Source organism: Cryptotermes secundus, unplaced genomic scaffold, assembly GCF_002891405.2.
Source record: "Cryptotermes secundus unplaced genomic scaffold, Csec_1.0 scaffold548, whole genome shotgun sequence".
Taxonomy (NCBI): domain Eukaryota; kingdom Metazoa; phylum Arthropoda; class Insecta; order Blattodea; family Kalotermitidae; genus Cryptotermes; species Cryptotermes secundus.
This window is the reverse complement of record NW_019732380.1, coordinates 3,436-15,302: the sequence shown is the minus strand read 5'-3', so window position 1 is coordinate 15,302 and position 11,867 is coordinate 3,436. Positions and strand designations below refer to the sequence as shown.

The window sequence follows — 11,867 nt, the reverse complement described above, 5'->3', positions numbered from 1 at the left end:
CATTTTTTTTTGTTTCCACGGATGAAGAGAAGTCTGAAAGGAAAGCGATTCCGTGATGTGGATGAAGTCAAAGAAAACACGCTAAAGGCTTTAAACAGTATCCAGCCTCAAGAATTCCAGCACTGTTTTGAGCAGTGGCAAAAGCGTTGGGACAAGTGCATTAATGCACATGGACAGTACTTTGAAGGGGACTAATATACAGTTCAATAAAAATGCAAAAATAAAAAATAACAAAAATAAATTCCTGTTATTTTGGGGTAACAGTAACAGTAAATTAAAACCGACTTTAGGAGGGGATACGGGACATGGGTAGGCTGTAATACGTGTTGCATTACAACCTTCAGAATAGAGCAAGAGACTGAGGTAGGATATACGTGTAATACAGAGTCGTGACCGGATTAGTAATAAGTACAGCCCACGCGGTAGCGTAGTTGGTTTATGGTACAAGCCAGAAGGTCGCGGATTCGATTCCCGATGAGGTCTTCCAGCCACACTATAGGCCTGGGGTCGACTTAGCCTCTAAAAGAAATGAGTACTAGGAATGTTCCTGGGGGGTAAAGGGCGGCCGGCGCGTGAGGCTGACAACTTCACCGCCATCTCTGAGCCGATTGTCTAAAAAATTTGGGATCCTCGACGTCTCACAGCCATGTGGGCCTCTGCGACCTATTACAGGGATAGCTTTATGTTACCTTACATTGTTAGTAACAATTACATCAAAACCAAGTTCAGGGTAGGGTAAGGGACTTTGGCAGGATAAAATGCTCAGTTGTATTAAGATCAGCGACTATCCAACTGACTAATTCTTGAGAAGCCAACAGTTGCTCAGCCATTCAAGAAATCTTCAACATTTTATGGAACCCGAAGGTTCATCGCCGTGTTTACAACAGCGAACCAGTGATCTCTATCATGATCCAGATGAATACAGTCCATACTCCTATCTTATTTCTGTACAATCCATTTTAATATTACCCTCTCATCTACTCCTACGTCTTCCTGGCCCTTCTTCCTTTCTTGTTTTTCTACCAAGTTGCGTGCTACATGCCATTCCCATCTCATCCCCATTCATTTAATCATTCTAATCGTACTTGGCGAAGATTGCAAGTTATGTAGTTCCTCGTTGTGCAGTTTTCTTCGTCCTTGTATTATTCCTTTTATCTGCATACCTTCTTAGCACCCCGTTCTCGGACACCCTCGCCCCCTGTTCTTCCTTTAATGCCAGAAAGCAAGTTTCACATCCACAATCAAACTGCAGGCAAAATTAACACCAAGAATATTCCGTGGTACTCATTTCTCTCAGAGACTGAAGCGACTCCAGAGCCATAGTGTGGCTGGAAAGATTAGGTCAATTGATGAAATCCAATGACCTCGTCGGGACTTGAACCTGCGACTTTCCGACTTGTAGCATAGTGCCTCAACCAACTACGCTACCGCATACCCCCGTTAGGACTAGTAGCAGTGAATTAAAACCACGTTAAGTATATGGTTAGGGACTTGGGTAGGAAGTATGTAGTCATATTTGCATTCTTCTTCTTCTTCTATTCATTTTGCTCGCACTTGGAACATAGGGCATCCGTGAAACGCACAGTTCTACTTCAGTTTCTTAACCTAAGACATTAGGTAGGACTCCTTGGACGGGGGATCAGCCCAACGCAATGCCGCTACCTAACACAAACAGAATAAACAAAAAACAGACTTTCATGCCTTGAGTGGGATTCGAATCCACGATCCCAGTGTTTGAGGGGGCGAATGCAGTTCATGCTTAGACCGCGGGGCCACTGTGATCGGTTGTCTGTTAGGAACAGTAAATTAAAACCAAGTTCTATACAGTTTATTCAAGTTAGGTAGGTTGTAATGACTGCTTTAGGATTGGGATTAGTAGTTAAATAAAAACCAAATTAGTAATAATACGCGCTCGGTGCTTGCTGCTTGCTGGTTGATTCTATGATTTATTATTTGATCCTGAAGATGGAGACAGCATTTCCCTCTGAAATGTCTTGTAAACTTTTACAAGAGTACATGTCGTAACGTGAAAAACGCTACTCTACAACGAAACAGGTCACGAGTTTTACAGAAATGTAAAAGAATTATGAATCCTGTAGCTTGATTTATTTTATGTAAGTAAGAATCATGACATGCCAAGTGTTTCACTGTAAATAGAACATCTATTTGTCAGTAACCTTCCAGTCTGTCTCTTCTCCATACAGGCAGTCCCCTGAAGGTAGGGTCATCTTGAATGCAGCCCTGAATTCTCCGCGCTGAATGTCGTCAGACATGGGCTCTGTGTCCACAATAAAGTTCTTGAGCTCGTAACTTCCCTGTAACAGTGTGGATGGACATTGGGCTATTTATTTATTTATTTTTGGTACACATTTTTTTAGTAATCTTTCCTTTTCTATCTTCCTACGCCCATATTTGGAAGCTGAGCAGTCCAGTGGATTTTCTTTTTTATGCAACATTTCATATTCGGCTTCTCATTATGCATCGGAATATGTCACATGCATATGTTTGCCTCTGTGTATGTATGTGTGTATGTATTGTGGCGTATTTGCTCTATGCAGGAACTCTTGAGTCACAGAGGCCTCGGGGGCATGCGCCAAAGGGAGAGTTGCTAGGCGACAACTCTGTGAACGCTTGGATAGCGCAACAGGAAGTGCGAGTGACGTGACGTACCCCCACTCATCCAGTAACTACGCAACGCTCGGTAAACATCCCTACCCGCTAGGCTGTGACGTCACGCAACAGTTGAGTCCGTGCTGTTTTCTGTATGTATGAGCAGAGAGCAGAGTAGTAATTTGCTGCTGGCCTTCACCAGCACTTTATTCTTGGTTTCGGGCCCCTTCAGAATCCATGACCATATTTCTGTTGTTTCCAGACTTATACGTGTTTTGAAATGGGGCCGCCTCTTCGACGAGAGGTGGGGCCTGACTACAATAGTGCTGGCTACCACCGACTCGCCATGTGACTGTCCTGAGTAGGGCAGGTAGTTTTTTATGTGTGTGTATGCACTTTTTTATTGCTAGAGGGGTGGGACTAAGTCCCTTATACTGCGGCCACTTCTGGCCTATTGTACCAGCCCCTGATGATAGGTGAGGGTGATTGTGGAGCAATTGGTGGAATGAAAATTGGCAGGGGAAACCGAAGTACTCGGAGAAAACCTGCCATAGCGCCACTTTGTCCACCACAAATCCCTCTTGATCAGACCCGGGATCGAACCCGGGCCGCCGCGGTGGGAAGCCAGCGACTAACCGCTTGAGCTATAGCGCGGCCTGTGTATGCACTTGCTGTAATGTAAGTTCATGGATGTGGGCTTGTGTGTGTGTGTGTATATGTGTGTGTGTGTGTGTTTATATTTCCATGTACTATATATTGGCACATGTATGTGTGTGTGACCATAGACGGGGTATGGATTGGCGAATAAACTTAGTTAGTTAGTTATTGGAGAGGGTGGATTTCCCCATGCACTTAAGACCAGTATTGGTCCATTGTGCTTCCCTCTATGATATTCTACCAGTCTCTATACCCTACCGATATTGGTACGTACCATCAGTCCCGATCGAGCCAGCGAGTTCGCCCTCTACTGGCTTGCAGGTATCTATAATGCTTCCCCCATCAGAGGCGTTAGAGACTACTGTTGGGCGGGAAATGACCTTGAATTTGGCTCAGTGACCTCCTTTGGAGATATGAGGTTCTTTTACGTGCCGTAAAGCTACGACACGGGACCCACGGCTTAAAGTCCCTCCCGGAGGACTTGTTCCCTGAATTTTTCCGCCCTTAAAAATTCGACGACCTCCGCCGGGTTTGAATCCGCGTACCACGAGTCATGAGGTGGGAACGTTACCTCTAGACTACGGAGGCCGCTTGCGAATAAACTTAGTGTAAATCCTTAATTTTCATGTTTGAATTCGTACTGAGCAAGTTGCCTTAAGTGGTTGACGCTTCTGACTCATATTCGGGGCATACGCAGTTCGAATATAGGCAGGGACAAGGGTTATATCGGCCGCAGATTTGTTGTGGTTTTCCCACTGTCTTTTCAGGTAGATGCCGGCATAACGCGTTAAAACAGGCCACAACCACTTCCATATCCTATCAAATTCATCATGCACTGTCTTTCAGTCATTTGGCCTTTATGTCATCTGAGTTACTGGTAACCATTAAACAAATTGCAAAGAAATTCCCGCGGTAACAGTCAACGCGCAACAATAGAGGTTCTGCTGGAAACTGTTCTCTACGGTGGTCCGTGCCGAGGGGTTATAAGGAGGACAACTGGAGCAAGAAGTCAGATGTTTCATAAGGACTACAACAGCAAGAGTTCAGCTGGGAAAAATAATTATGATCGTGTGTCTCAAGGGGCTTGGCACTGAGACGAACTGATTGGCGGTAAAAAGCCAGTCGTAAAGTAACTCTGACACTGACTCTCTGAAGAATTCAGACAGTTTGAAGGGAGGCGCCATTCGGAGAGGACTTGAACACGAAACAGAGTAATAGTTATTGTTGGAGCCGTTACCAGGCACCTGCTAGTGAAGAGACTGCTGGCTGGAAAAGACTTAGAGTGAGCTGTAATGATGTGTAAAGTGTTGAAATTAGCGATAACATTGTAGTTACGACTTATAAGTGGTCCATAATTCCAATATGCAATCCAAACCCCCGTCAAGAGTCACTCATACACGTGACAATATAAACAAAATAAGTGAGCATTTTACTCCAGTCGCTGGCTTAAATATGATAATACTAACCGCTTTAATAGGACAATCCTTAGGAACGTTTTGCTTTTCCATCGCTTCCTTGTACTTCTCAGTAGTTAAGATGTTGCAACAGTCGGAAGGATCCATAGCAAATGGCAATTTGTTGTACTCATCTCCTTCCTTCTTGAAGAATTCTGTCCCACACTGAAAGAAGAATTATTTACAAGAACTCAGTTTCACTCAAATTTATTCTCTTCATCCCTTGGCACTGCTTATGCAAATACAGATATTTTATTACCAGCCCAGGATGAAGGATGAGGATTGGAGCGTCGGTAGTGTGGTAACTGGTAACTCGTAGGTAAACCTGTCCTAATGGCAGTTTGGAGTACCATCTGGGACAAAACCAGGACCTCCGCATAAGAAGTCGGCGAATAATCGACTGAACAAAGGCACAGCTAAAATTTACTCCAAAAGTACCGGAACTTTTTGAACAGTTGGTAGTCGTTCTGCTGGTTGGGTCAGCTCGGCCTAGCCCACATTATCACGCTCTTCTCCCCCCCCCCCCCCCCNCCCCCCCGCTGTCGCTGTCCAGAAATCTATATTAATATCGTGCCGAAGGGCCGTGATCCCGTGACTGCAACTTTCCATTTGTGCTCCGGAAATCTCGGGTTTGATTTTCGACCCTGAAGCCCAATTATTTTATTGGTGGTTTTCCAAGTTGCTCCACTTATATATCGCGATAATACTTTGAAATGGGTTGCATCGATTACTTGGAAATATACGTAACGTCATGATTCACATTGACACAAATTTTTGACGTTAACTTAAACAGTTGAGGCATTGTTGTTTAATAAACAGGCAGTGTTATCATGATATATATCATCTAGATCACCCGTTTCAAACGTGCGGCCCCTCAACTTTTAGAGCTAACTGATATTAAAATCAATATTAAAATTTTAGTAGAAATATTTTTTGTAAAGACAATTTTCCAACAGACCAGAAGACAAGAAGTCTCACGCAGACATAAATTAGCAGGCTGCAGGAAATTCAGTGTTTTGCTATTTCTAACATAATTTCTTGTGTAATCTCTCTTTTTACATATTGAAAAGTTGTTTGATACTTGTCAAAAATAGCATTCTCTTGCTCTTTAAAACTGTAAGATATGTGACTTTAGGTAATTATATTCAAATTATTCCTAAATAATAAATAGAATTAAATTTCCTTGTATCAAAATCTGATGTATATTTCTGTTTTGAAGTGCGGCCCTGGACTGTTATTTATAGGGCTGAGGTGGCCCTCTGTACAAGTTGAGTTTGACACGCCTGGTCTAGATGCTCTAGCTTGTCCCAGCACTCTCTGAGCAATGTAGGCACTCGAATACGTGCTGAGTGTTCAGCGCTTGAAGCACTTTTACTGCTACTGGACGGTGCCATTTTTTAAGTTCAGCTATTTGTACATAGCAATAATTTGTTGTCAGTGCGCCACATATTCCGAACTAGGGTACTGTTTGCTACTTTTCAGTCTAGAACCGCTTGTCTTCTCTCTCGCTGTGTAAAAGCATAAAATTTAAGATGTACAAATCTATAATTTTTCCTGCAGTTTTGTATGGGTGTGAAACTTGTTCTCTCATGTTAACGGAAGAACATAAGCTGAAGATATTTGAGAACAGGTGTTGAGGAGAATATTTGGACCGAAGAGAGATGAAGTGACAGGAGGTTGCAGAAAACTGCATAATGAAGAGCTTCATAACTTGTACGCTTCTCGAAGTATAATTAGAATCATCAAGTCAAAGAGGATGAGATGGACAGGGCATGCAGCACGTATAAGAAAAGAAGAGGTATGCATAGAGGGTTTTGGTGGGAAAGCAAAAAGGAAAGAGACCACTGGGAAGACCAAGGCGTAGGTGGATGGATAATACTAATATTATATTTGGGCATCCTGTTGCATTGATGTATCACTCATTCACCTCCGTCGCTAATGCAACTGAAAATTGTTCATAATCTCTCTTTAATTTAAAATGACATTAAAATCACATCAGTTGCCATATGTTTTGGCCCTACTTGGCCAACTTCAGGCAAATTGTCCATGTTTCGAGACCGTCGCACCGCACTAGATCATAAGTCAATACATTTCCATGCTACTGCACATCGTTGCAAACAATAAAATGTGTTTGAGAATAAAACTCTCTCTCCCTTCCGTAATCTCTTCCTTTTGCGGCGCCCATGTTTGTGCCCCTGTCGTATGTGTATTCTCACTAGCTAGGCGTATGTCCCTTGTGTACGAATTGGGTCTAAGAGGAACCCATATACGATATTGGTGGGAAAGCCAGCAGGAAAAAACCACTAGGAAGACGAAGATGTAAGTAGTGGATAATATTAAAATGGATGGAATGGTAAGGACTAGGTTGATCTGGCTTAGGATAGGGACCATTGGTGGACTCTTGTGAACAAGGTAATGAACCTTCGGGTTGGGAAGTTCTTTGAGTAGCTGAGCAACAGTTAGCTTCTCAAGAAGGACTCAGCTCCATGGAGTTAGTTGGTCCTTACCGGTACTCTCACGTCCACACAAACATGTTACCATTTGCTGTTAGATACGAATACAGCATGCCCTTGGCTTTCGAAAGAAATGTGACAGTATCGTGAAACTCGGTGACGTGAACATTATTTTTCGATTGATTCCCATATTATAAACGGAACTGCGATCTTGCCGATTTTTTTGTTCTCGGGCGAAGAATAAGCACGCTGTTTGCTACCTCCTTCATGTTGGTTTCTTACTTTGTTTGTTGTTCGACCCTGAAGACTGAGGCGGCATGTCCCTCCGAAACGTCGGTTTACTTTCGACGGACTACACGGCGTTATATCCCAGAAGATAGGACTCTTCATAATTACCGCCGTAAGGACCTGAAAACCCTGCAGCGCGTATTTAATTAGTTGTTTGTACTTACCTGCACGTCCTTCGGCAGGTCCTTGACGATATCGTATTTACTATTGAGGGTGGGCACTGGACCGTCAGTCCCCACTCTCACATCCTTACTGATTATGAAATCTCCATTAGAGCAGGTCGTCCTGACTGCTTGTAGCGTCATTACGAATGGCGTCTGTAACACGAAATGAAAGAACAAATATAATATTTAATGAAGATAACAAGAAACCCCCCTCGTTGGTGTCTCCACCTTATCGTGGTGAGGAGGTTTGAGTATGTCAGCGGTAGCCTAGCTGCTAGCAGGGCCTCCCTTGCTGGACAGGTCAAAGGGTAGGCATCAGACGAAGAGAGACACCAAAAACTGATTCCGGAAGCAGCGTCATCAGCAGCGACTTGAAGCACAGAGCAAATGATGCTCGAGATGGTTCAAGTTCGTATAGCAACAGGCGTGACCATAGTGGTTTGAACGGCTGTTGTACTGCGAGATGTTTCATTTGAAGGAGAAAGCTCTAGATGGCATCGAGTGGAGGAACTGTTTTGGAAGAGACTGTGGACCTGTCATCTTGACAGATTACAGATGAATGAATGAATGAACAAGAAATTCTAGGAAGAAGAAGTCACATGCTTTCTCGGAGCGCGTAGAAAACGACCCTTCCAAGAAATTTGTTATTGCCTCTGTATTCGGCGCCGCGGTAACGACTTTACCGAGCTGTTGCCTAACGACACAGACTGTTGGGTGGAATTTGTGAAATATGCCGATTAGATGGGCTCAGGTGTTACAATATACATACCAAGTTTCATAAAGACTGGTTCAGCCATTCGGAAGTTGATAGTGGGGGGGATACACACACAGGCAGCATGAATATTGCATAAGCCTCCTTTTATATTTTTTAGTAAGTAAAGTTGTCTAAAAACGTAACGATATCCCTGTACTTAATTAATTAAGCATCATGCCATGAGGATATATGGAAGAGGTGCAGCTCCACCGTTCTTAACCTCTCAACTAAACTGAGGTGAGTGGTCAGCTTCACGCCTCGGCCGCTTTACCACCGGGAAGACTTCCTACGATTCCCATCATGTAGAAGGCCGTATAGGCATAAGAGCCGGTCTGGACGATGTGGAGAACGAAGAGGATTAGGCTGGGGCCACACGAGCGCACAAAATGCGTCCGTTGTAACAAACGTCGTGACGTCCGTTGTAGAAATAAACAAGAGAGGCGAATGCTACGCTTTCTTCTGGCTCCATTGCAGACAAAAAACTACGCACCGCATTCTGCAACTGTGTGGTGTCCTCAGCAAAGTCCGTCATAAAGTACGTTCGTTGCAACGGACGTACTTCGTGCGCTCGTGTGGCCCCAACCTTAAGAAAGGCAGGAAGAAAATGATTAGGGTCGGGAAAAGAATAACAACGAGAAGATGATGATAAAGAAGAGAAGAAAGAATACAAGAGTATTTTTATTGCTAGTGGGGTGGGACTAAGTCCCTTGTACTGCGCCCACTTCTAGCCTATTGTACCAGCCCCAGATGATAGGTGAGGGTGATTGTGGAGCAATTGGTGGAATGAAGATTGGCAGGGGAAACCGAAGTACTCGGAGAAAACCTGCCCCAGCGCCACTTTGTCCACCACAAATCCCACTTGACAAGACCTGGGATTGAACCCGGGCCGCCGCGGAGCCTAGGGTTCCATAAAATGCTGGGAAATTCTTGAGTAGCTGCAGATTTTCCGGCTCCTCAAGAAGGGCTCAGCTCCATAAGTAAGTAAGTACTCGTGTTGTTATAAAATTACCCCGCTATCTCTTATAGTCTGGCATCCAGATCAGTGGCAGAGAATACCAACAAACACAGGAATGGTTCAACTTTTACAACTGAACCGCTGTATTTCTTTGAAAATTAAACCTTCCGAGTTTTTAAAAATATTTTGCTCATTTTAAAGTTAAAATATTACAGACCGCCTCTGTGGTCTAGTGGTGACAGTTCCTGGCTACAGATCCAGAAGTCCTGGGTTCGATTTCCGGCTCTAACAAATTTTCTCAGAAGTAGTGGGTCTGGAACGGCGTCCACTCAGCTTCGTGAGGATAATTGAAATATTTCAAGGAAATTGCGGCTCCGGTCTAGAAAACCGAAATTAACTGCCCTGGGGATTCGTTGCACTGACAACGCGACACCCTCTATCCGCAAAAGGTGGCACTAACTTCGCCGACAAGCGGCTGTCGCTCGGTCGGTATAGTTCGCTTGCGGACTAGAGCCACGGAGTTTGTTTTGTTAGATACGTAAGTTGAGTTCTGTCAGAGGTTTGTGCGAAGAGCACAACACAGTAACGGAAGGAAGAAGTGTGAAATATGTGGTTACGAGTGTTTGGCTATTTTAATAATACTGCAAACCGTTCGTATCCAATGCGCAAAGCGCGGAAGCTGCCCAGGGCCCCCAACGCTACAACTTAAAATAAGTTCAATTTCAGTATTTCACATTTTTTTTTATTTTTACATTTAGATAATTTATGTTACTCGGTTTTTAGTATATTTCCCCTTCTCCTTTATAAACTTGTATTTACATCTATATTATTATATCATTTCTTCGATGTTTGTTTTAATTGGCTTTTAGCTGTTGCCAAACGCTTGAATAATCAGGCAGAATTGGACTGAATTCAATTGGAATTTCAATACATTTTAATGACTTCTCCAGTTCTTGAGTTCGTTTCATATATCTGGGCGATAGACCTGCGCAGTTCCTTCAGAATATATATTTTCTTGCGTTAAAAGGTTTGGAATCATATAATTCTGGTTCGAATGTACGAAATTAAGCACGGCGTTTTGAAAAATAATCTTAAACCAAGATTATATCATGTTTTCCTATCTTTTTCGCTTTTGTTGATATTATTATATTAGAGACCAGTGGTTTCCATGCTTTTTATAATATTGTCCCGTGAGTTTAGTAAAAATCTAACGTAAGTAACGTAAGCTCTCTTGTTCTCTGTCTGTCTGTCTGTCTGTCTATCTATCCATCCATCCATCCATCCACCTATCTGTCTATCTAGCTATGTATCTATCTCTATCTATCCATCCACCAATCTGTCTATCTATCTTTCTATCCATCCATCCACCTATCAGTCTATCTATCTGTCTCTCTGTCCATCTATCTTTCTATCTATCCATCCACCAATCTGTCTATCTATCTATCTATCTTTCTATCTATCCATCCACCTATCTGTCTATCTATCTGTCTCTCTGTCCATCTATCTTTCTATCTATCCATCCACCTGTCTCTCTCTACCTATCTCTACAGCTCTTTGGTTCTTGGCAGCTTTTTCAGTTTTTTAATCATGTACACAGTCGGTATGACTCCTTGGACGGGGATCAGCCCGTCGCAAGGCCGCCACTTACACACAGAACGTCACTAACACTCAATAAAGGCACGCACGGACATCCATGCCTCCAGTGCGATTCGAACCCATGATCCCAGTGTTCGAGCGTGTATAGACGGTTCATGCCTTAGACCGCGCGGCCCCTGTGATCGGCCTCTTGTTTGGTGTACCTCATGTACCTGTCGTTTTGCGTGTGTCCCACTGGCGATACTCACTGCTAGAGTCGGATGGGATCCCAGAACCCCAAGGACGCACAGAACAGCGACGATTGCCTTCATGGTTGTCCGGTGGATTGCCACGAATGTTGTGGATTATGACATTACCATAAGCGGGTATTTATGCCATGGAGTACAATAAACAAAACTGCCTTTGTGTTCTACATCCCTTTCCGCTCCTCTGTGTGATGTTATAACAAATAGAAAAAGTGCAACAAGTCCATCATAGTGTTACTATTGAACCGCTATAACTATAATATTTATTTTTCATGACTTATGGCCGCGGTAGACGTTAAACATTAATTCAGTGAATTCTCATTACTAGCATGTATCTGCGGTTTTGAGACATTGTGGACTAGTGATTAAGAAACTTAAGTTTTGTTGTGTTAAGTGGTTGCCAGCCCTACGCACAACCCCAAAACTGAGGGACTTCCATTTGCCGGCTTTTAGCTTCTGCTTAGTTTGACAGTAATGTTTATTGTTTCCTGGGGTATGATGCCATGTAGTCTGACAAGTTTACGGACGTTCCGGAGAGACACGCTGCCTAAATATTCAACGTAGAATTAGACACATCCAGCTACTTTTCATGTATCAAAGGAACGTTTCCATCCAGCAGGAGGCTGAGTGCCATGGTGAACAAATTGGCTTCACATTGGTAAAGATTCAACATACACTGACATCGTACCCA

The 11,867-nt window shown here is 43.4% G+C and overlaps 1 protein-coding gene across 1 annotated transcript; it reads right to left on the bottom strand.

Annotated features, from left to right (window-relative positions):
• Window positions 1-1,926: 1,926 nt before the first annotated feature.
• On the bottom strand, window positions 1,927-11,287 carry LOC111867630. Its single transcript, XM_023857637.2, has 4 exons — window positions 11,180-11,287; window positions 7,627-7,779; window positions 4,734-4,886; window positions 1,927-2,315 (listed from the first exon to the last, which is right to left on the bottom strand). Exons 1-4 carry the CDS (start codon window positions 11,240-11,242, stop codon window positions 2,163-2,165), a joined length of 522 nt encoding a protein of 173 aa, XP_023713405.1. The 5' UTR covers window positions 11,243-11,287; the 3' UTR covers window positions 1,927-2,162.
• Window positions 11,288-11,867: the final 580 nt, after the last annotated feature.

Coding starts and splice junctions, on each gene's coding strand:
- LOC111867630 (XM_023857637.2), bottom strand. CDS start 11,242: ATGAAGGCAATCGTCGCTGTTCTGTGCGTCCTTGGGGTTCTGGGATCC. Junction 4,887..7,626: donor ACCTGCCGAAGGACGTGCAG/GTAAGTACAAAC, acceptor TTCTTCTTTCAG/TGTGGGACAGAATTCTTCAA. Junction 2,316..4,733: donor AGGATTGTCCTATTAAAGCG/GTTAGTATTATC, acceptor ACACTGTTACAG/GGAAGTTACGAGCTCAAGAA.